The sequence below is a fragment of the Rhodamnia argentea genome, chromosome 5 (assembly GCF_020921035.1).
Source record: "Rhodamnia argentea isolate NSW1041297 chromosome 5, ASM2092103v1, whole genome shotgun sequence".
Classification (NCBI taxonomy): domain Eukaryota; kingdom Viridiplantae; phylum Streptophyta; class Magnoliopsida; order Myrtales; family Myrtaceae; genus Rhodamnia; species Rhodamnia argentea.
In genome coordinates, this window is record NC_063154.1 from 15,990,129 (window position 1) to 16,014,459 (window position 24,331).

Below are 24,331 nucleotides of genomic sequence, written 5' to 3' on the forward strand. Positions count from 1 at the left end.
CTATATAAACCGTTTATGCTTGTACCATGCCATTGCAATAGCATACAAGACAATCATCCCGATGGCGTATCCGCCTGTTGTCCAGAGGAAATAATTGATTGTTGGATTTGGAGGGTGGAGGAGGTTAAATCTGAAGTCCATGCTGAATACTCCGGTCACGTCGATGAACATGGTGATGAATAACGTCGCGGTCGATATAACCACTCCCATTTGCAGCAGATTGTTTTGCTTGTCATCCAACATTACGTTCACATAGTCCTCCGTGTCTTGAATGTGTTCCCTTAGCTTTCAACAGAGACAAGATGAAGATGTTTTTCAGGAATTGAATGAGATTCGTGGTAAAGAGTAAGCAGGCGCGTGCGTTCAAGTGTAGTTCGAGATTTCCTACCACGGATAGCGTGTTGAATGTGCCATCAAGTTGCACAAAGTATGCCTCTAGGAGCGTTTCCAATTCAGCCACATCAAGGTGCTTGCTTGAGCCATCAAAGTGCTGGCTCATACTCAAGCCACCATGCGAGTTGCTATCTTTGGTTCCTCCTTCCACTTCATCATCGTTCAGCGAGTTGTGCAGAGAACTCGAACACTCATCTGCCGTGATTCTGTCATCTCCTTCACGATTCCTGCAAAATTAAGGGTAGAAAGCTTGAGGAAAAGATTTGAAATTATTTGACGGTGATCGATGACATGATGCTAGAGATGTAGAAGGTTTGCCTTTCTTTATTATCTAGTTCACGATGTTCATCTTCCTCGACGGTGATCGAGGAAGAAGAAGACGACGACTTGCCAATTTCATCTTGGAGTAATTTGTTGGTCAAGTACATCTCTGCCATGTCTCCGTCATCCTCAAGAAGATGCTCGATCTCGTCCCTTATCTAGAGATAAAAAAAAAAGTCACGCTGAACTGTTTTTGCCGATTAGTTGGGTTACTGAAACGTTTTCTGATATTTAGATCTTTGAAAAATAATTCAGTCTCATGACTTTTATCTCAAGAAAAAAATAAAAATCATATTTTTAAATATTTTATATATTCTTTTTTCATTTTTTTCTCTTTTCTTCTTCCTCCACTGTGATGGTTAGCGGCGGCCAAGGGCGAACTCATTGGCCAAAGGCGATGTCAAGGCTTGCTAGATCCGAAGGGCTATAGCTTGGCTTTGGCCAGTGAGCTCAGGCTTGGCTTCGACCGGTGAGCTAGGGGCTTGCCTTTAGCCAGCGAGCTCGAGCTCACCCATAGCCGCCGCAGGCCATCGTAGCGGAGGAGGAAGCAAAAAGAAAGCAAGAAAAAATAAAAAATAAAATTCAAATATTAGAACATTAAAAGTTCAAAAAATTTAATGTTAAAATACAAAAAGTTAAAAAAATCATGAGAACATATCCGGAAAATATTTTCACCTCTTTAGGTTTAGGAATTTTTTTTTTTGTTTGGGTTGGAAAATTTAGGAATTCACTTTCCTAATTTCATCCATGAACTTCCATTGACTAAATTATTTTCGAGGAACCAAACGGGAAAAAGTGTGGAAAACTACTTCCAGGAAAAACCTTTCCCTGAAACTAACACACCCTGATTGAAGTTTACTGGCATAGATGACAATTATATAGAATTCTGCAGGGTGAAGAACTCAAACCTTTTGAACTCGTCCAGTCAACCCGACCAAGCGAGCTTTAATCTGCCGGACCTGCTCAAGGGAACGGGTACTAATCTTCGAGGTTAGCTTGTCCAAAGCAGGATTAGCCTCTTGCTCTAATGCTTTTGCCTAAGGTTATTCCAGCAAACAATTTGAATAAGGATAATTACAATATGCTACTCTGCAATGGAAAGGAAAAGCTTATAAGGTTTATAATGCGGATAAAAACAACCAGAGCCCTTTACCTCATCGTCTAAACTAGTGCATGCAGCTTCAAGGCATGCCTCTAAGGCCACAAACTCAAAAGGAAGAGTCTCTGATCTATCATGTTGTTGGTTAACCTCTCGATGGTGCGATACGTTCTCCTGGGTAGCTTCAACAACTTGAGGTAAACCTTCCTCAGATTGCTCTACATCACCACTGGTTCTGTTGACCTATTATGAGAGAATGAGAACCAAAGAAAAACGACAGAAAAATGAAATCTCGTATCTATTTTTTAAGTGCTAGCGGCTACCGTAGCTTAGATAAGTAAATTCTTCACGGGCAGTACCTGTATCAGAGCTTTTCACGAGCGTACTAGTTTTAGCTTACCAACACTCAGTTTTCACAAGCGATATGTGTTCTGATAGTCGATCGACGCCAATATTGTTGTACAGAAAAGAGATATCTGGGGTGTGAATGTGATGTGTGTGTGGCTCCAGGTGAATGTCACGACCTAAAAAATAAACGAGTTAATTTTCGGGCTAATGGATTATTAGGTTAATTAATTAACTAACCTAACTCGGATTCTCCCAAGTCCATACCAAATCGCAACTTAAGGTTCAAATAATTAACATGCAACGTGTTTTGAATTTGGAGTCGCCACTAATCATTTTCGGTAGGTTGATTAGAAACCTAAATAAAATAGCGGGAGAAAACTATCTTATTTCCGCGAACCAGAGATTTTGAATTCGGGGATTTGGTTACGCTAGATTACTCTAACGCCCTTTCGGTACCATTTTCATGAAAAATATTTGATTTGGCAATTTTGATGGATTTTACTTGAAATTCAAAGATGCAATTTTTTTGGTTTTTTCTTCTTTTTTATGGGGATGTAAAACATTGAACTTTGTACGATATACACCATGGATGATTTAGAAAGAAAGAAAACGCAGCCAATCACGAGTATTTACAAAAATAAATTAACATGTAATAATGCTAAATTTTGGGACACGTGACATGTCTAAAATAAACAAACAAATGTTCACACCAAACGATTACATTTTTGTAGATCGAGATGGAAAGGGTTACCTTCTATTCCACAAAATCTTACTCACGTACACGTTATGGCTTCCTTCAAGATCTCGGAGTTGGAAGAACGTGGCTATCGTCGAAAAAAAGGCAAGCAGTGGCGTTGTTGGATGGTGAGAGGCGAAGTACGTGCCGGGACTCGTCGAAGATGATGCTCGACTAAAACTCTTTTCTTCACTCTCAAATTTTCTCTTACGATTTTTCTCAAGAACTCTCTTTTTTCCTCTCTAAAGAATTTCTCTCACAAATTCTCTCAATTCTCTTCCACTCTAAAACTATCTCAATTCTCTTTCACTCCCCCCTTCAATTCTCAAGAACTCTCCCCCCTTTTATAGCCAAATTTCTCCATCATCTTCCCTTCTTCATCTTCTCTTCATCATCTTCTCTTCATCACCTTCCCTTCATCATATTCATCTTCTCTTCTTCATCTTCCCTTCACCATCTTCCTTTCATTATCTTCTCTTCTTTATCTTCTCTTCATCACCTTCCCTTCATCATCTTCCCTTCATCATCTTCCCTTCTTCATCTTCTCTTGGTATTTGCAATGCAGTCCCTGAAGTTTCAAGTATTTGCAATACAGTCCCCCGAAGTTTTAAGTATTTGCAATACAGTCCCTGAAGTTTCAAATCTTCTCGGTATATTTTTCCATCCCGTGCCTAGTCTAGACGCATGCTAAATTAAGTGTTCTGCTTGCCCAATTATATGCCAATGCAATGTACGCTAAAAATAAATATATGAGATGATTTTTTTATAATTTTTATGCAAAAAATAGATTAGTCAAAATTTAGGCGTCAACAGCTGCCCCTCTTTGAGTGGAGGCTCGTAGAGGTTCCGCTCAAAGACAAAATTGAATCCTAAATTTTGACAAGTGCAAATTATGGATGAACTTTTTGGCGGGAGTTTTAATCCCATTTTTTATGTAATGAAGTGATGCATGATATGCAAGATCTGTAAATAACATGTGTCAAAACTTCTCATTTTTCATGTTAGAGAAACTCGCACATGGATCGCATACAAGAATACCTGTTTTACCAAATTTCTCGTAAGCTAATGGTTCTCTTAATTTCCAAGCTTCTTTTTGCAGATGCAAGGATTTTAAGGTATCGGTGCCTTATCCGTTATCAGAGACTTCTCCCTAATGCAAGACAGCGCAAGATATGTGTGTCGTTTGAGATCACAAGAGCTACGTCGTTGTGAGTCGAAAGAAGTGAAATCAAGTTCACAAGAGCTACGTCGTTGTGAGTTGATTAAATGTCGAAATCGCCAAGTGCATATGTCTTCACGATTCGACAAAAGGGAATCAAAATCATAAGAGCTACGTCATTATGATTTGGTTTGGATCAAAACCATGGGTGCTTATGTCTTCATGATTTGATAAAGGAGCCGAAAATCATAAGAGCTATGTCATTATGAGCCGACTAAAGGTCAAGATCACCCAGTGCATACGTCTTCGTGATTCGAGACCGAAATCATAAGAGCTACGTCGTTATGATTTGATAAGATGTCAAGATCGCCAATGCATATGTCTTCACGACCTGACTGAAGAGGCATACCGCCTGAATTGAACAATGTTTGATAGGAGCACCATTGAATGGAATCGATAAGTACAAAAGGGGCATATTGCCTGAATTGAATCATAACAACTATCATCAGAAGAGTTGTTAATTTGAAAAGGGGTTCGGAAAACTTACCCGGGTTCTCCAAACGATTAATCAAGGAACGAAACAGATTGTTTGTATCGTACCTGGTAGGCATTTGCCAGCAAAACTTGCTCATTCAATAATCCTTGGATGAATTTCGAGACCTTGGGAGGGAACTCGAACATCGGGAATGTATTACGTATCATAGAATGTCGGAGGTAACATACACAAACATATTCAACAATGAGTATAATGCAATCACTCATACTATGGTTCATGCATAACCATTCCGTCAAGTTTGCATTACCAATTTTGTCCAGGGAGGTTCTCACATGACGAATACCTCGAATGTGAGCTGAATGGGGGGACTTCAGTCCGAAAGGGCTTTCTCTCACTCTCGAGAAAAGCTATTTATCCTGTCTGCAGGATTCAAGAGAAATCACTCAATCTTTCCATCATCGCATTCGATAAGGATCCAAGTAATCTCGCAATTGATACGACCGAGCCGATCCGGGAGGTCTTGATTAGGACCGTAATGAGGGCTAGGTCAAAGGTTTACAAAGGGGACTCTAGTTGAGTCAAGGTTGCTTGAAATGAATTTCTTCATCATTTGCTCCGGATTTACAAGTCAAGAATCCTGCAAAAATGAGAGAGAAATAATCTTGCTCGAACTTCTTCGAGTGATGCTTAAAATCATTTAACTCTACGTTAACTCAAGTGCCCTAATCAGAAGAGACTTTGGATGGTTATAACGTAGGCTAGGATTGGGGACCGAGGAACGAAAAGGCTCGTTTTGGCTCATAAATTAAATGAGAAGGGGCTTGACGTTGGTGATCGTCGCCGACTAGTCACCGATCATGGTCTTCCTGGAAATGTCTTCGTAAAGAATTCCATCATTGAATGAGGGATGGTAATTTTCTATTGAAAATTGCACTTTACAAACCGATTTCTTGGGGAGTCTTCTTCACAACAAGTGTCTGTCAAGGATTTGCAAGAGACACAATGCAAACATATACATGGAATTTACAACTTAACATGCAAAAATGTACATTCAAAATTCAGAAGTACTTTACAAATGAATGTGCATTGGCCTTACTTTTGGTAGGGACTTTGCTTTTCCTATGCTCGAAATTTTCATATGAGATCGGCCTTTGCTTTTCTTACTCCCGACTCTCATTTTTCTTTTTTTCTTCTTTTTTTCGAGAAGAGATTTCTTTTCCTTTTTCTTTGAGAGCTCTTCGACATCTCTTTATTTTGCTTTTTTTTTTTTTTTTTTTTTTTTTTTTTTTTTCGAGAGCGGGCCCTTCTCCTTTAAGTTGAGTTTGCCTTTTTTTTTTTTTTTTTTTTTTTTTTTTACAATCCAATGATTTTTAACCAGGAATTACAACAAACATAAACATTTACAAAGAAAAATTATGTAAACATAAAAAATCTAGCATACAAGAAATGAGTCCATTCGGGAATTCTCTGTTGACCCGACCATCTCCAATTCTAATCCTTGGGAAAATGCTATCTTCGTCTTTGGAATGAGCAAATGATCACCAACAGGGGTTTAAGAAATGAATTTGCAGGCTCAAGTGGGCTATGCAAAGAATGAAGTGTATAGATAGAGAAGTGAATGCTCTTCATCATCCTAAGGCACTTGAACTAAAATTCGAGTATAAATGCAAAGAAACACCCGAAGATTAATGTTAGTCCGAGCAAGAAAATTTCTAACCATTTACCTCGTGTTGCTGCTAGAATTAACCCGTCCGGACCCCGATGTGGAGTGGTTCTTGACGGGGGTAAAGAAATGAAACCATCGCTCAAAAGGGGTAATCAATGGATCACCCGTAGTGTTTAGATAGAGAAATGAACGCCTCCGTCACTTCGGTTATCGTACCTTTCGCGAGAAAACTCTTTACCTCGGGGAATGCGGAATTTTGCCACCGTTCATCTCGCCTGAAAAAAATTGGACGTGTTTGGGAAATGATTGCCTTTCATCATCCTGTCATGCCCCATTCCATACATCCGATGTATCTTATGTAGTTCATGTTCCTTATTCAGAGTTGGTAAATTAAATATGAGGAACAGTCATGCACAAACTATGCAATGTATGAGTGTTTTTGAGCATATAAAATGTAGCAACTTTTTATCTTGGTGCAAGCACGTAAGAAAATTTTTAGGGGCGTGGATCGTGAGTTGCCCCTGCTCATGCAAATGAGTTGCAAAACTTTATTGTCTACTTCGAGACATGAGATTGTCAAAGGCTTCAAAAAATTTCTCGGTTCATTAATTTTAAAGAGAAGGGATACTTCCCTATCCGGAAAGGCAAGTGACCCCCGTAAAAATCAAAAGGGAAAGCGTCAATGTACGTTCTCATGTTCTAAACGAGTTGAAACGATACCGCTTTACCCTTGTACGAATTTCTTGTGAACTTTGAATTGAAAAGATTAACTCATCTGGATCAGATTGTATGTCCGGGATGTTATATCTCCGATTTTGTAACCATTGGGCTGAGCTTCAATCGACATTGAACTGCGAAGCAAAAAGGTTTTTATTAATCTTTGTACATTGATGCCAAATCCCAGGATCGAACCCGGGACGCCTCGGACCACTGTCATTCCCCCAACCACTAGGCTATGGTGATGTTGGCGTCCATGGTTGGTTCGCTTTTTGCTATATTGTCCTCAAAACAGTTGACAATCCCCGTTGAGAATGAAATAAGATTAAATTAGAGTTTGAAACGACTAAAAGCCAATTGGGACGATACGGAGTTACCCATCTTTGAGCCCGCTTGGTCTTTTACTCGTATTCTCCCAAGTAAGGCTATTCGGAATCTCTCTTTACGGATGTTCAGGGGCGTCGTCCACAAATTGATTTGCTACAGGCCTAGCTTAGTAAGGAACTTACGCATTTGACAAGAGAGGAGAAAATTCGTCCTTTAACTCTAGGCAAATTCTAGACAGTTAGAAAGTAAAAAAATATCCCACGTAGGGGAACTATACATGGAATTAAAGGAGTATTCATGCGAGATTGGTTCCACCTCTCTTGCTGGCCACTTCAACGATCAATCGATTCTGTCTTGGACTAAACACCAACAATCGTTGTTTGAAGACCCATAATAACTTGCTTCGGATCACGGCTCTGGAGGTCCTTCATTTCCAAACAGGCTCATCAAGGTAGCAAGCTCATCATCAAAGTAATCTTCTGATTTTTCGAGCAATTGATACTCGAATTGGGCATTGTTACTTGCTAACACCGGTGACAGATTGCTTGTGAGCGATCGACTCCTTAAGCTTGAGCCTCCGTCGTTGCTCGGGAACTTGTAGGGATGATCAACTCGGTCCGCTACTAGAACCACCAGCGGAAGGTTGGTATGACCTGTATTCTTGATTGGGAAGTGGCCGGGTACCTTTTGCTCTGTAGATTTTCCCGAATTGATCTTCCAGCCAACTGCGGTCCGGTCGCCTTGGTCCCAAGCTGCATCGTGCTTCCTCGCCTTATCTCTAACCCTTTGAAGGTGATTTGTGACACTTTGCATGGTGAGTCCGTCTATATTCATCATTTTATGTACAGCCGGTGGTCGTCTTGAATTGATTCCTAGCTGTCGAACCGCCTCAATGAATATAGAATGAAGCTTGGCGGACCAAAGGGGCCTTTTCTTTTGGACAAAATCGTCGTCGTCGCCTTGGTCGTGGTTTTTTTGTACAAGTAATTGCTTTCCTTACAAGCATGCTGCCAAATGTTTTGGAGCACTTGAACGCAGACCGGCTTCGCAGACGTCTCGAGCACCATGCGATATGGCCCTCGTTATGAACTCGCTGATCATTACTTGCCGATACTACGATGACCTGTATGTCCAACTCGGAATCAATGATCTTTAAGAGATCGAAACCGTCCATGTCGATCCCTACGACGGCTGTGACGACGATGTCAAAATCATATTTGTACCGCCTCGCACTTGTAAGGCATCCGTTGCTTTCGCATTAGCAAAAACCCCGTACATGCAACTTCTCAAGCATAGCAACGAGGATTGAGAGGGAAACGGGGTTGCCATCAATGACCATGACTCGCATGGATCTTCGGGATAGGAAGGTTCCCATACTTCCTTTGGAATGAACGTGTTTTTCTTTTAAAACCTTCCATATGTAGATCAAAAATGGCTGTTTCGACCGGAGACCGAGCTTTAGATGTTCTCGGACTTGCAAAACAATCTGTCCGAAAATCACAAAAGTGATGGTGGTCTTTCGTGACGAGTTCGGTGGTCATTTATAAATTTTTTCTGATCTCGTTAGTCTCGCATATAGGTTCTCGCTTTTTCTACGAAAGAGGACAACTTTTTCTCTCCTTTCCGGTCTTAGTGCCTTGGATCCATTTCGTAATAACTCTTGCCTCTCACTCAATCTGTCATCTTTTTCCTTTTCTGATATGTAGGAGCCCTCAAATCTTTTCGCTTTCTCTATGAACGAGGCGGTTATTTCCTTCCTCGGATCTTTTCGGTTCCCCCTACGAACGAGGCGGTTATTTCCCTCCTCAAATCTTTTTGCATCTATCTATGTGAAGGCTTTTAATGCTTTTCCTTTCGGCGTTCATCAAATCGACAAAGAATTCACGCATTTAAGCATGAAGATATTTGCGGATAGTAATCTTGTTCTTTGCCCCTTGATTAACTCTAGGCGTAAAAGGAAGAATGTTTCACATGGGGACTTTGTAACAAACAGTACATTCATTCACGCATGTCTCTACTTCTTTTGAGAATTCATAAGGGCTAGCTAGTAATGCTCAAAAGAGTGATATTTTGAAAGCCCATAATAAAAACTCAAGCTTCATGTAGGCTACGATTCGGAGTTTCATCGGTGTTGAATTGGCCGACGCGTGACATCGTGGAAACTCCAATTGTAGTGATGCATGTCACTTCCCTCGAAGGGCATCGGTTCTGTCTCCGCAAGGCCGACTTTCCGGGATGTATCCCCAACGAAATCCGATTGTGCGAGAACTTGCTCGGGGGGATGAATCGATAAATGAGCATTTTCAATGCTCGGATGTGGCTCATCAAGGAACATGCCACCAAAGGTGATGGGGTTGCTTGCGAGACATGGCAAATAGCGATGTTAAGAGCATCCCTATACCTCTTGATCTCCGCGCGAAGCTCTTCATTTTCTTCCTTTAGAGACGCAAGTTCATGACTTTCACTTTGAACCTTCACTCGGGCCCGCTTATTTTGAAACCAAAACCTGACCTTCAAGGGCTCCATTCCTAGCTTCCGGCTCAACTCATTTTTTCGTTTCCCGTTCACGTAAGGGCACTCCTTGAATGCAGCTTCGAGCTCTTTGATTTGATGTTTTCTTTTTCGGGGTTGACTACGGCTGCCATCGCTGCTATTGTTGTTGCTGTTATCGAGATCTTGAACTTCACCGCCAAGGGAGTTGGGTTTTACGGCTGTCGTTGGATCCGGCCTCGAAATTCAGCAGTTCATTCTCGGGCATGTCTAGGTTGGTTGCCTCCAAGTAAGTCTTGGTAGCCTCCAAACATGTTGGATTGAAATACTTCTTACTTGCTTTTTGTTCACTCTACTCTCCCGTTGTATGCTTACTCTCTCCAAATTCTTTTGAGTAAACATGCATGTTCCGTAGCCTCCCTTTTAACGTGGATGAAAACCACTAAGCCGAGTGCTTCTCCCAAGATTTTGTGTTTCCCGCTCTGTCTTCTTCATTTCCTTCGACACGGTGGGACCCTCAAATCTTTTTCGCAGTATGCTTGTCCCTCTTTTAATATGGCGGAACCTTTAAGTCATTTCGCAACTTTTTCGAATTCGTGAGCCTCGAGATGGTAGATCCGTGATTCACGGACGAAACGTCCGTAGTTTCACCCGGATAATTAACTCGGCCCCCACAATAATTATTGCTATGACTTTTCCTGCCCTTTAAATTAGGATTTAACGCCGAGATGATCATCGCTTTCATATCTTCATCTCCAACCTTCTAAGCACTCTTTCGCATCCATTCTTTTTCGGTTGCTTCAACAACAATGGCCTCCCTCCCCGCACACGTCTTCTCGGGCTGAGGTTTTGGCCAAATGGGAGAAACTTTATAATCTCCTAGGCCAGGGCTACTCTTATATAGCCAATCATCCGGAGGTCGAAACTGAAATTCGTCTTATGTTTAGGGATATGGACACTACTTCTATTCAAGGTACCAAGTTAGAAGAGGAATATAGGATCTTCCCTACCCTCTTTACTAACTTCCTGGAGGCTTACAATCACGCTCATCAAGATGTTACTTTGGCCTATCTTGTGAGGGCACGCTATCGGGATCGGACAGATAACTTGGTGTTGGCCGATCTTGTAGCCGACAATTATAAGAAGGCCCTTGACTACGGTAATGATCAAGTCTCCTTGCTGGTTCGTGAGAGGGGAAACTTGGTGGAACGTTTGGCCATGTCTCGGACCATCTTTGAGCGTGATCCGCTCAATATTGTTTTGAAATTCCAATGCACATGGCTGGAAGAAAGGATGGACGATCTGACCCTGGATATAGCCCGCGGGAGAATGCTGATCCATGACTTGGAATCTGCTGTCGAGTATCACGAGGACAAGGTAGCCGAGCTTAAAGAGAAATGTGAGCTCCTCCTCTTTAAGGCGGCGGATCTTGATTCTCGAAGCGATCGGTGTAGGCGGAGCATCAATTGTATGGAGGACCGGTTAAGCTCCTTTGTGATGCTCATTAGGGCTCGGTTTGGCTTTTCGTTCCCACCTCGATGATCTATTTGTAAGGCTTTCTGATGGATGAAACGAATGCAAGTTTTTACTGATTTCATCTTGGTCATCATATTTTTTCGCAAGATAACCCCTTTTACTACGTGAATATGTAAATCTCACGCTACCGATGGCTGATTCAATTGGGCCGGAGAGACCCCCCATTCGAAACGATCTCTCGGCGAAAATTGGTAGCGATGAAACAAACGAATGCCCAAATGTGAACAACTTGTGAATCTATATTAATATTATAACTCGATTATGAAAACATCAGAGTAAATCAAGTATAATATTTCTTTACTGAGTCGAATTCACTGGGTTGGTAAATACACGACCATCCATCTCGGCCGAATCAAAGCACCACCAGGGGAGCACCTTCTTTACTATATATGGACCACCATAGTTTGGAGCAAACTTCCCTTCCGGGGAGTGGGACTATTGGCAACAATTTTCGCAAGACCAGGTCATTGATCCGAAAATATCGAGGCCGAACTTTTTTGTTGAATGATTTAGCAACCCTCTCGCTGATAACACCGGCCATGACATACAGCCTTAAGTCTCTTTTCGTCGATTAGATTCAATTGGGCCGTCCTCTGCTGGATCCATTCGGCTTGATCCAACTTAGCTTGAGACAATATACGTAACGAAGGAATTTCCACTTCAATTGGTAGAACAGCCTCCATTCCATATACTAGAGAATACGGGGTTGCTCCCGTAGATGTCCGGATCGAGGTCCGATATGCCATAAGCGCAAATGGCAACTTCTCATGCCAATCGCGATAATTTTCAGCCGTCTTTGCTAAGATTTTCTTAATATTCTTATTGGCGGCTTCTACCGCTCCATTCATCTGAGGACGATATGGGGAAGAGTTCGGATGCTTGATCTTGAATTCCTTGAACAATTCGTCCATTAACTTGTTGTTCAAGTTTGAGCCATTGTCGGTGATTATGGCTTCAGGTGAACCATATCGAGCGATGATATCTCGACGGATAAATTTCACGATATTTCGTGCTGTGACCGCTAAATAGGATGCGGCTTCGATCCATTTAGAGAAATAGTCAATTGCTACCAAGATGAATCGATGCCCATTGGATGCTTTAGGATTGATAGGGCCAATAACATCAATGCCCCACATAGAAAACGGCCATGGTTCGGATAATCGATGCAACTCATTCGGAGGGACATTAATCTTGTCACCATGAATCTGACATTTGTGACAACTCCGGACATGCTGAATACAATCTCTTTCGAGCGTGAGCCAATAATAACCCATCCTCATAACCTTCTTAGCTAACATGTGGCCATTCATGTGTGGACCACAAATCCCTTCATGCACTTCCATCATCGGACGAACTGCTTCGGTTGAATCAACGCATCTTAGCGGGACGTAATCGAATGATCGCTTGTATAAATTTTCTCCATTTAAGAAGAACTTCGAAGCCATCTTCCTTATGTACTTTTGGTCGGATACGGTACTTTCTTCGGGGAACCGCTGCTTCCGAATATAAGTTTTGATGTCATGGTACCACGGCTTACTATCGGGTTCATCGATCACGGCCATACAATATGCCGGCTTTTTTAACACCTCGATTTTCAGTGGGTCAACCTCAAGTCCATTGGTGATTTGTAACATTGAAGACAAGGTAGCCAATGCATCAGCGAATCGATTATGAGTCCTGGATAGATACTCAAATGAGATATCCTCAAATTCCTCCACCGGTTTATCCAAATACTCATGGTAGGGTAGCAATTTAGCATCTCTCGTCTTCCACTTTCCAACGATCGAAGGATAATCGGAGCGGAATCTCCGAACACCTTGAGTCGGCCTATCCCCATTTCAATCGCAGCCTACGGACCGAGGATGCATGCCTCATATTCCGCTATATTATTTGTGCAAGGGAATACCAATTTTGCGGCCACAGGATAATGCTGACCACCTGGAGATATCAGAACCGCGCCCGTGCCTGATCCCGATAAATTGACAGCTCCGTCAAAATACATAGTCCAGATGTAATCTTCCACCGACATGATCCGATCCTCAGAATAATAGGCATCATCATCTCGCCCCGGATTTTCAGCTAGGACATCCGCTATAGCCCGTCCCTTGATTGACTTTTGGGACAAATATTGAACATCAAATTCGGAGATGAGGATCTGGTAATGCAAGGTATATTGCCGAAGCCTGTGCAGTACCCGGACTAACGCCGCACATGTTTTCTCTGCTTCGGTGTATTTCATTTCGAAGCGGTGAATTTCTTGCTCGGATAATAAATGGCTCGTTCTTTTCCATCCTCCCCGCCTCTCTTGTGCTAACATAGCACCCAAAGACTCACTAAGGATTGTGAGGTAGAGGATTAAAGGTTGCCCCGGTGTTGGAGGAATAAGCACGGGTGGACTCATGAGATGCTTGCTTCGGTTTCCCAAAAGCTTCTTCACATTCGCTATCCCATTGGATTAGCGCATTCTTCTTTAACGGCTTGAGGAATGGCTTAGCGGTTTCTGATAACCGAGAGATGAATCGAGCAATATAGTTTAGCCTGCCCATCGGACTTCGAACTTCTTTAACCGTCGTCGGCGGCTTAAGCTCACGAATAGCCTTGACTTTAGAAGGGTCGACTTCAATACCCTTATTGCTTACCACGAATCCGAGCAGCTTGCCCGAGCTGGTCCCAAAGACACACTTGGCGGGGTTGAGGCGTAACTTGTACTTTCGGAGTCTATCGAACAATTTCTTGAGCGTTTCGACATGATCTTCTCCATGCCTTGTTTTTGCTATCATGTCATCAACGTAAACCTCAATCTCATTATGCATCATGTCGTGGAAAAGGGCAACCATGGCTCGTTGGTAAGTAGCTCCAGCATTTCGAGACCGAACGGCATCACCCGGTAATGAAACATTCCCCATGGTGTGGTGAAAGTGGTTTTCAACTTGTCATTGACATTCATCGAGAATCGATTGTACCCGGAGAAACCATCCATGAATGAAAACAATTCAAATCCTGCATGATCTTGTCAACAAGTACGTCGATATGCGGGAGGGGAAAATCATCTTTGGGACTGGCCTTATTCAAATCTCGATAATCGACACGGACCCGAATACGCCCATCCTTCTTCATGATCTGGGACTATATTGGCAACCCAATCGAATATTATGTAGTCTCAAGGAATCCGACGTCAAGCGACTTCATGACCTCCTCTTTGATCTTCCGGACCAGTGCAGTCCGGCCCTCCTTGACTTTTGCACCACGGCTTAGCCGAAGGATCTATCGGCAAACAATGTTCGACAATGGAACGATCAAGACCGGGCATATCCGCATAGGACCAGGCGAAAATATCCCGGTAATCCTTCGGGAGCTTAGTCAAGCGATCGGTCATCTCTTTGGAAAGGTTTGCCCCGATCTTAACTTCTTTAGGGTTTTACGCATCGCCTAGGTTGACCGAGACGGTTTGTTCACCGGTCAAGGGCTTGATCTCCTCATGTCGTTCGAAATCCCGACGAATTTCCTCATAACTGGATCGCACTCATCTAGGTCGTATACTTCGAATCCACTAGATTTCCCTCCTCATGTATTCCCCTGAAACATAAAGTAACAAAATCGAGAAAAACAAACAAGGTTTAATTGCGGTGTTTTTTTTTTTTTTTTTTTTTTGAAGAACTTTATTTATTTATTTTTTGTTATTATTTTTTTTTTCAAAACCGTGGGACATGAATTCTTGAAGAAGCCCAACCCTCGGTTCTTACCATGATGACAAACTTGTTGGTCGTTGGTTATCGTCATCGGGTTGGTTTGGGATACTTCAACAAGATTCGAAAAATAGTGCAATTTTATTGATATGAAATTACATCTTCTAGGAAAAAATTCAAGAGTGCAACACGGAATAGAAATCCCAATGTGATCCAAAACCTAAAGGAAACGTAAAAGGTCCCACGCGGGGATTGCATAAACATAAAGATGTTACTCGAATCTAAACCCTCCAAGTGGATCATCACATATGGCATTGACGAATGATTTGGAAGGTTTAGGTGCTGGGTAAGGTTCCTCCTCATGCGCTCCGTCTTCGGATATAGCAGCAATGGTTACATCGTCAAAACAACCAGCGATATCGAAGACTCCTTCATCTTCTTCGGACTCTATGGGTTCAACTGGAATACCTCGATCCTTCGGTGTGTTGGGGAACACAATCCCCAAGTCTTCTTCGAATTGGGTCAAATTATCGTAACCTCCAACCACTCCAGCTGATCGGAAAGTGGTATATAGAGGTGGGGGTAAAGGATCGCATGCCCGCTTACCGCGACCCATTACGCCTCTTTTATGTCCACGTCCTCGACATCCCGCACCGGCTGTATGAGATTGGCCTTTGGGTTCAATTGGGGTGCGAATCCCTTGGCCATGTCGACCTAAACCCATACCGGGTTTGAAGTCATTGCCAACCATTATCTTAGCCACCATAAGAGAAGTGGCTGATATTTCGGGAACCGGCAAAGGACTTTCTGGTGATGCATGGATAGTGTGTACTATCTCAAAAGCGTGGTAGGAATCTTCTTCAACATGAGTCGGCTCGATGTAAGGGATGGCCGTCTCATTGAAAATCCGGTGATCTTCCTCCCCATGGACAGTCACCAACTTCTGTTCGACCACGAACTTAATTTTCTGATGAAGGCTTGATGGGACAGCTCCGGCATTATGAATCCAAGGTCGGCCTAAGAGAAGGTTAAAGGCCGAAGGAATATCTAATACACGGAAGAGAATGTCAAACAAAGAAGGCCCGATCTGAATCTCCAAGTTGATCGCTCAAAGACATCTTTCTTTACGCCATCGAATGAGCGGACGGAAGTCTTGGCCGTCCGCAACCTGGCCGAGTCGATTCCAAGACGATTCAATGTGGCTAATGGGCAAATATTTAGTGCCGACCCGTTGTCAATAAGTACCCGAGCTACGTGAGTTTGCTTATGTTTGATTGTTATGTGCAAAGCTTTGTTATGACCTCGCCCTTCAAGAGGAATCTCATCGTCGCCGAATGCAACCTGATCCTTTAGAAGGATCGTCCCCACAAAGTTCTCTAGTTTGTCATGTTCAACATTCTCGGGTACGTGAATTTCGCCGAGTACCTTCATCAAGGACTCCCGATGCTTCTCGTGATCGTAGAAGTTCGAGTAGGGATACCCGAGCCGGTGACTTCCGCAATCGGGTCGACAACGCTGTACTCACTCGCCTTGATTACAGCCAAGAATTCCTTAGCATCTTTCTCGGTGACTTGTTTAGTCGGTTGGTCATCACTATAAGCGCGTCCCGATCTTGTTATCGGGGCAAGATCGTAGGACCAAGGAACCGCCTTGTCATTAGCGTACGGAAAAGGCCGAGGCGAGGCAATGACTATTCCAAGTTCGTCATCCGCTACATCTTCCAAGGCGGGCATGTCTCGCTACCTCGGGTCATTTTTGATCAAGTTAGTCATATCAGCATCTTCCACCCGAGACTCTTGAAAAGTCCCGGGTTGGGTCAAAGCCGCAAGCTCCCGATCCCGATCCCAATGACAATGGGATATAGTGGCCACTGTCCCGGTTTGACTTGCCCGGACTATGAATCCATTCTTCATGAGAGCGGAGACCTTTTCCTTCAACCGATCGAGTGATATTGGTTCACCGACCTCATAATATCCTCGCCCGATCAGAGCATTGAGAACATCGGCTACTTCAACTTTAACAGCACCAACCTGTCTAATCCCCGGCCCGAATATAGCATTAACTTTACTTGAATGATCTGGCAAAGGATTATTCTGGACATTCGGCGGTTTGTTGCCTTGAAACGAGAATGCCTTAGAATCAAGAAGATCTTGAATCCGATGCTTCAACACGAAACAGTTGTCGGTGTCATGTCCAGGCTCCCCGCAGTGGTAATCACATTTCTTTGATGGATCATATCTTGGCGAGCTCGTGTTACCGGATCGTAGAGGCTCGGAAGTCAGTAAACCTCTCTTACGTAGAACCGCGAGTACTGTGACGGGGTTCCTGGTAGAGGAGTAAATTGCCGAGGGGGCCGTTGATTCCCTCTTTGTCGTTGCACGCCGAAATTAGCCTGCTGCTGATTAGGAATCTGCACTGGCGGCGTCCGGGTCATGGGTTTCGGCTGTAGGTCATGTTAACTCGTGGAGCCGGTTCCTTATCTTTCCTTACCGCAAACCTCTTAGTCATCGTGGTGACATCATCGTACCAACCTTTCTTCATACCGTTTTCAATTTCTTCAGCCATTGCGATGAGATGGCTGAATGACGTAGCAACGGATCCCGCAATTCGGGTTTTCATAATTCGCGGCAGAGTGGAAACAAACAACTTCATGAGCTCCCTTTCCGGAGGGACCGGTTTCAGTTGAGATGCCACGTTCCTCCACCTGGTGGCATCTTGCTTGATTGTTTCTCCTTTCTTCATCTCAAGCTGTTCAAGATCTTCTCGGTGGTGAGTACGTCCAAGTTAAAGCTAAAATGTTTGATGAAAGCATTAGCTGCCTTCTCCCAATCATCCATCCGATAGATCTCGTAGTCCGTATACCACCTCATGGCGGCTTCTTTTAAACTAGCCTGGAAAGTCTGGACCATTAGGGGGCCATTGGTCGCATGCTTGTTCATTCTTGCCTGGTACATCCGAACGTGCTTTGAACCGGGTTGGAAGTTCCATCATACTTCTCAAAGTCGGGCATCTTGAACTTCTCCGGCACTTGTGACCTTTGAAAAGACAGACAAGTCAATCGGGGTATGTTGTGAGTCCCCTCAACCTCTCGGATCCTCTGTTCCATTTGGGCCAACCGCTTGGCAGCCGTATCACCATTCAACCCGGGGGCCACGGGGCTGGCTTGGGGGATTGGGACTACGGGCGGCGTGCTCGTGCTCGCGCTCACGCTTGTGAAGATCACATCTTCTAGCGGCATTGTCGATAGGGAGCAGGTTTCCGGGGCTTTACCGGAGTTGTCCATAGGAGGAAATGGAGCGGGAATAGTTAGCGGTGGGCTGGTGGTGGATGATTGAAGTTTGGCGGCGAAGGCAGCCATCATTTCTTCCATCTTTCGGGACATCATCCCTTCGAAGCGCTCGGTCAAGGAGCCAAGTTTCTCGTCTAGGGCAGCACCGACGGTGGCGTTGATGTCGGCCATCTTCCTCGCGGCCCGATCGAGTAATATGTGGAGGATCCGTGATAAATTACCTGTACGTAGTAATAAACGCAAAATGAGTACAGAGAGCAAGAATATCGAGCCGGTCCATGGCATCCTTCTAGACTCAAACGAACAAAGTGATTATAACCAAAGGATTGAAACATGTAATTTTCAGTTTGTCCGCTTTTACGAAAAAATCCGTATCAATTTGCGCGTTGATCAAAACATGTCCAAATTTTACGAGCTTATAGTTGAGAAGATGATGAACAACTTTTATGTTGGCCAATCGGATTAGAAATGCACGGATCAAAGCAGTTTAATGTGTCTTTCCAAAAAATCACGTTCAGAAAACTATTATAACCGCATGTTGTTGAAAAAACGAAGGGCCATATTAAATTATGAATTTAATTCTGAAATTTTGTAAGACATTAGTTCAAACATAGGTCTACAACTTTCGTGTTTGGCACTTACTCAAAACTCGATCATAGAATTTAGTAAAAATCGTACAACAGGAACAAGCCAAATCGAATTAAGGACAAGCGATGAAATTGTAAAAACTACATAAGCAAAGTGTGAAATTGGAAATAAGACGATGAGATTCCTAAACAATCAACCTATGAAAGTAAATACATGACTCAATTTAAGCAAACCAAGAAATCAAACGGTTTTTCTTTTTTTAGAGGCCACGTGATCTATAGACGAATGGGCCTTCAAGGCGCGCCGCAATCGTGCATTCTCCTTTGCCAAAGCATCTGCCTTTTCTTGGGCCTTCATCGCCTTCTCTTCGCTGGCTTTGAGTTGAGCTTGACGGGTATGCTGCATTGTCACGATCGGGATCTTCGGGAGTATCTCAGCGGGGATGGCATGAAACCGAATATACCGAGTTGTGGCAAAGTGACTCCTCATTTTTCCGGTGAGCTCCTCTATGGGCCAAATCAGCTTCTGATTAGAACACTCTCGCCAAGCCTCGGAATGACGTCTCGGTTCCGCTCTGTAGTTCTCGTCCTTCTCAAATTGAACTTGGAATTCGTTGGGCCCAAGTGAAGGCGGGATATCCTGCAGAACCCGAAATTGTCGTGTAACCCGAAGAGGCCGATAGCTGGTTGCTCCATAAATGCCCATCAAAGGCACGGGTTTCGGGTCGCCATGGCACAATCGAGCTTCTACCACTCGGAACCATACAGCTTGCCAAAGGAAAATCTTAGGATTTGGATTCTCGAATAAATGGACCCACCGCGTATAGTGCAAGTTTTTAGTTCGATCCTGTATTTGTTTAAATCTTAAAATAGGGTTGTTAGTCATACCCATTTCAAATACGATCATGTTTTCCCCGAATTGAGAAAGGTGTGAGAAAAACCAGATTTGTAAAAGCTCAATTGGGGCTCGAAAAGTCTTATCTTTTTCTTTCTTGTTTTCTTTTTTGGAATGAGCGAAACATGTTAGTGAAATGAAAGTTTCAGCAAGGATGGTGTTTACAAAATTGACCCCACCACAAACTTGTTTTACCGTCCATGCTATCACGGGATCTATAGCGTTCTGACGGAATGGAAAAATGATAAGTCCAAAAAAGGTTAAGATAAAAATCTTAGATCTCATGAGGTCGGAGTTATTTTCAAAACATTCAATGAGGAAAGATAATGGGCATGCCCCGTGATTACCCTTGAGCACTTTTTCAATTTCTTTTTAGTCGAACCCAAAAATTCAGCAAGCACTACCACCGGATCTACCCGAATAGGTGGTTCAACCACATCCAACTCAATTGATTTTCCGATGGCAATCTTGTATTCTTCCGAGTGGGTGTGAGCTCAAACTTACCTCCGAACACAAACGTGGTCGTCTCGGGGCACCAAAAATGAGCAAGTGCTTGCATGATCCCGCTTTGAACATCAATCTCAAGAATTGGCAACATGAACCCGATACGCTTGAGCACGTACTGCTGGCCATCCGACTTCAACTTACCCCATAGCTTCTTGAGCTCTAGCTTCGGAGTAGGCACGAAACGGATATCGTTGCGACCCATTCGTATATAGATCACGTGCCAATTAAATCAACCTAAACCATGGACCAGCCCAGAATAAAAATGAGATAACAAGGCATAAGAGACAAGAAATTACCGCTCGTAGGAAGAAAATGTCAATCACAAAGACATGCACATGAAGTGTGGATTCAGATTTTAGTTCTTTTAGCAAAATGAAATGAAAGACGGAACGACATGTCGCGGCCTCGCGTACGTTCATCATGACTAGTTGCTGCCTCGCATACATAGTCACGACTAGTCGGGTCCAATCATCTCGGCTTGGTTCGGTCGACAAGAGCAACTCTCATGCATCATAGCCTTACGTGCATGAGAATAACTCTCGAGCCATTTTTTTGAAGAATTCGGGATCCAAGCGGGATAACCTTTAGCGAAGCCTTACCGCCAAGGTTAAAGAACCACATAAATACCATCCTGAAACTATCGGGTGACCCGGGTTCGGTCACAAGTCAAGGTGGTGTAGTGCAATTATATAGAGGCATGCACGACATTTTAAAAGCAATCAGCACTCCGATAGTTCAAAAATTAAAATTCTCATCACCAAGCTCGCAAAACAAAGATTAGCCACAGACTCCTCCCCTTATAACTCCCTTTCCTGCAAAACCATTTAACACCTAAGGATTAAAATTCAAAAAAGATTGCCGGATCAAGTGATTTTATTTTTCATGAAATTATTCTGGCCTAAGTCCTCTTTAGTCCCCGGTGGAGTCGCCAAGCTGTCACGACCTAAAAAATAAACGAGTTAATTTTCGGGCTAATGGATTATTAGGTTAATTAATTAACTAACCTAACTCGGATTCTCCCAAGTCCATACCAAATCGCAACTTAAGGTTCAAATAATTAACATGCAACGTGTTTTGAATTTGGAGTCGCCACTAATCATTTTCGGTAGGTTGATTAGAAACCTAAATAAAATAGCGGGAGAAAACTATCTTATTTCCGCGAACCGGAGATTTTGAATTCGGGGGATTTGGTTACGCTAGATTACTCTAACGCCCTTTCGGTACCATTTTCATGAAAAATATTTGATTTGGCAATTTTGATGGATTTTACTTGAAATTCAAAGATGCAATTTTTTGGTTTTTTCTTCTTTTTATGGGGATGTAAAACATTGAACTTTGTACGATATACACCATGGATGATTTAGAAAGAAAGAAAACGCAGCCAATCACGAGTATTTACAAAAATAAATTAACATGTAATAATGCTAAATTTTGGGACACGTGACATGTCTAAAATAAACAAACAAATGTTCACACCAAACGATTACATTTTTGTAGATCGAGATGGAAAGGGTTACCTTCTATTCCACAAAATCTTACTCACGTACACGTTATGGCTTCCTTCAAGATCTCGGAGTTGGAAGAACGTGGCTATCGTCGAAAAAAGGCAAGCAGTGGCGTTGTTGGATGGTGAGAGGCGAAGTACGTGCCGGGACTCGTCGAAGATGATGCTCGACTAAAACTCTTTTCTTCACTCTCAAATTTTCTCTTACGATTTTTCTCAAGAACTCTCTTTTTCCTCTCTAAAGAATTTCTCTCACAAATTCTCTCAATTCTCTTCCACTCTAAAACTATCTCAATTCTCTTTCACTCCCCCCCTTCAATTCTCAAGAACTCTCCCCCCTTTTATAGCCAAATTTCTCCATCATCTTCCCTTCTTCATCTTCTCTTCATCATCTTCTCTTCATCACCTTCCCTTCATCATATTCATCTTCTCTTCTTCATCTTCCCTTCACCATCTTCCTTTCATTATCTTCTCTTCTTTATCTTCTCTTCATCACCTTCCCTTCATCATCTTCCCTTCATCATCTTCCCTTCTTCATCTTCTCTTGGTATTTGCAATGCGAGTCCCCGAAGTTTCAAGTATTTGCAATACGATCCCCGAAGTTTTAAGTATTTGCAATACAGTCCCTGAAGTTTCAAATCTTCTCGGTATATTTTTCCATCCCGTGCCTAGTCTAGACGCATGCTAAATTAAGTGTTCTGCTTGCCCAATTATATGCCAATGCAATGTACGCTAAAAATAAATATATGAGATGATTTTTTTTATAATTTTTATGCAAAAAATAGATTAGTCAAAATTTAGGCGTCAACGGTGAATGTTGGATAAATCAAACAAATGAAGTACTGCTTCACTAGGATTGGCTACACCGTTTGCCTTTGAAAGTGAGATTAATAGACAGGTGAACTACTTTACTATGTCGCTGATTTCACATATTTAAGAGTTGTATGTCTAGTTGTTTCTCACTTATTTTCCTTCTTTTCTCAATCACTTCAAATAGGACAATATGAACAAGAAAAGTAGACATTAAATCCCACTAATTTATGAGCTGTTTTTTTTTCCGGGCATAGTAAACAATCATCCATCCATTCCAGTTCTAACACAATCTCAATTTGAAACTTGAGTAAGACGATGACATTACTCGTGCTAGACGAGTGATTCCGTCTCTATTTTGGAAGCTTTTTTTAGGGTTCGTTTTTTGTTTGCAAAAAATAAATGATGGGAGAAGCATTTTTTTAAAAAATGATTGCTCGTGTCGCTTACAATTGAATTTCACAAAAATATATAGACATAAATGTTTACCTATAATAATACATTTTTTTATCAAATTATTATTATAAACGATACAAGTCATCATTTTTATTTTTTTAAATTATTTATTTTCCTTGAAACAAATGAACCTTAAAGTAAAGTTTAGACTGGACTAATTAAAATCACTCGGGAACTAAATCAAACCAATTAAAAGTTCAGGAAAAATATTGTATGCTGGACAAAAGTCCAAGGTATGATCCAGAGGCAATCGAAAATTCAGATGCAACATTTAGTGTTAAACCAAAGGACAAGGACGTCTAATATAACTCCAAACCTTCATGGCGTTGGCCTGATAATGATGTGAGCACCGGCGCTTGAGCTCCTCCACGAAAGGAGCCACCGTGGGAGCCTTGGGGTTCAGCAGCCAAACGTCCCTGGCCGTGATCACTCCCTTTATGTGCTCAAGCTTGATCACCAGTGCCCTCTCCCGCCCCGTCACGGTGGACGGGTAGGACGATGACGGATCCAGGATCCGCAGGTCCCGCGCCGATAGCCCTGTCCGCCATATGATCGCGTGCTTCCCCATGTCGATGATCCGGGCCTCTCCTGTCGAGTCGACCACAAGCCAGGTCTTGATCCCAATGCCCTTCTTCCGGTGACGATGGCACGTCAAGTGGGCCACCGGCGTCTGAGGCGGGTTCGGATTGAGGTCCTCTTTTGGGCTGGTCGAAAAATGACTCCTCGGCATTATGTTCTTTCTTCCGTGTAGGATCAGAGAGATGATAGATTCGAGATTGAAAGAATGTTGATGTTAATTAAAAATAAGAAAGGGCTTTTATATGAGAGAGAATAACTCATCGGAGAAACGACACAAAGACGGTCGACATTGAAATGCACGAATTAAGATTAGCTTTTGTCGTAATTGCTGAGCCTGTAACATGCTTTGCACGGCAGGTGATTCTTACGGACGGCACTCCTTGTATAGGCGTGGAGAACCACGATGCATTGGAAGGACTTCCATAAATGGTGAAAAATTTCTTGCACGAGGTGTCTTTGTTAAACTCAGAGGAGCGCCTCAGATACCAATAGTTGAGTAAGACGCACAAGAATATTCTTAACTTGCATTTGCATGTTAGGAGCGCTTTTCATTTAATAATATCTGTTAAATCATGTCTCACGAAACCCGATCTGATTGGAAGATGTAAATTGATCCGTATTGTGAGGAAAATAAAAGAGGCGCTTAAGAAAGTGCAACTTTGGACTTTGTTTTGATGTATCCTTGTTTGCCTATTATAGTTTGCTTTATTCTTGGATGTATATAAAATCC

The 24,331-nt window shown here is 42.6% G+C and overlaps 1 protein-coding gene across 1 annotated transcript; it reads right to left on the reverse strand.

The window, feature by feature from the left end:
• LOC115746618 (magnesium transporter MRS2-3-like) lies at nucleotides 1-23,752 on the reverse strand. Its single transcript, XM_048279652.1, has 6 exons — nucleotides 23,339-23,752; nucleotides 1,868-2,056; nucleotides 1,623-1,751; nucleotides 712-872; nucleotides 389-620; nucleotides 1-285 (listed from the first exon to the last, which is right to left on the reverse strand). The coding sequence occupies exons 1-6, from the start codon at nucleotides 23,750-23,752 to the stop codon at nucleotides 1-3; spliced, it is 1,410 nt and encodes a 469-aa protein (XP_048135609.1).
• Nucleotides 23,753-24,331: the final 579 nt, after the last annotated feature.

What these genes read in the sequence shown, in the direction of transcription:
- LOC115746618 (XM_048279652.1), bottom strand. Translation starts at nt 23,752, where the DNA reads ATGCCGAGGAGTCATTTTTCGACCAGCCCAAAAGAGGACCTCAATCCG. An exon ending in TGACTGGACGAGTTCAAAAG is followed by an intron (nt 873 to 1,622) that starts GTTTGAGTTCTT and finishes TTTTATCTCTAG; the next exon opens with ATAAGGGACGAGATCGAGCA. An exon ending in CATTCAACACGCTATCCGTG is followed by an intron (nt 286 to 388) that starts GTAGGAAATCTC and finishes CTCTGTTGAAAG; the next exon opens with CTAAGGGAACACATTCAAGA.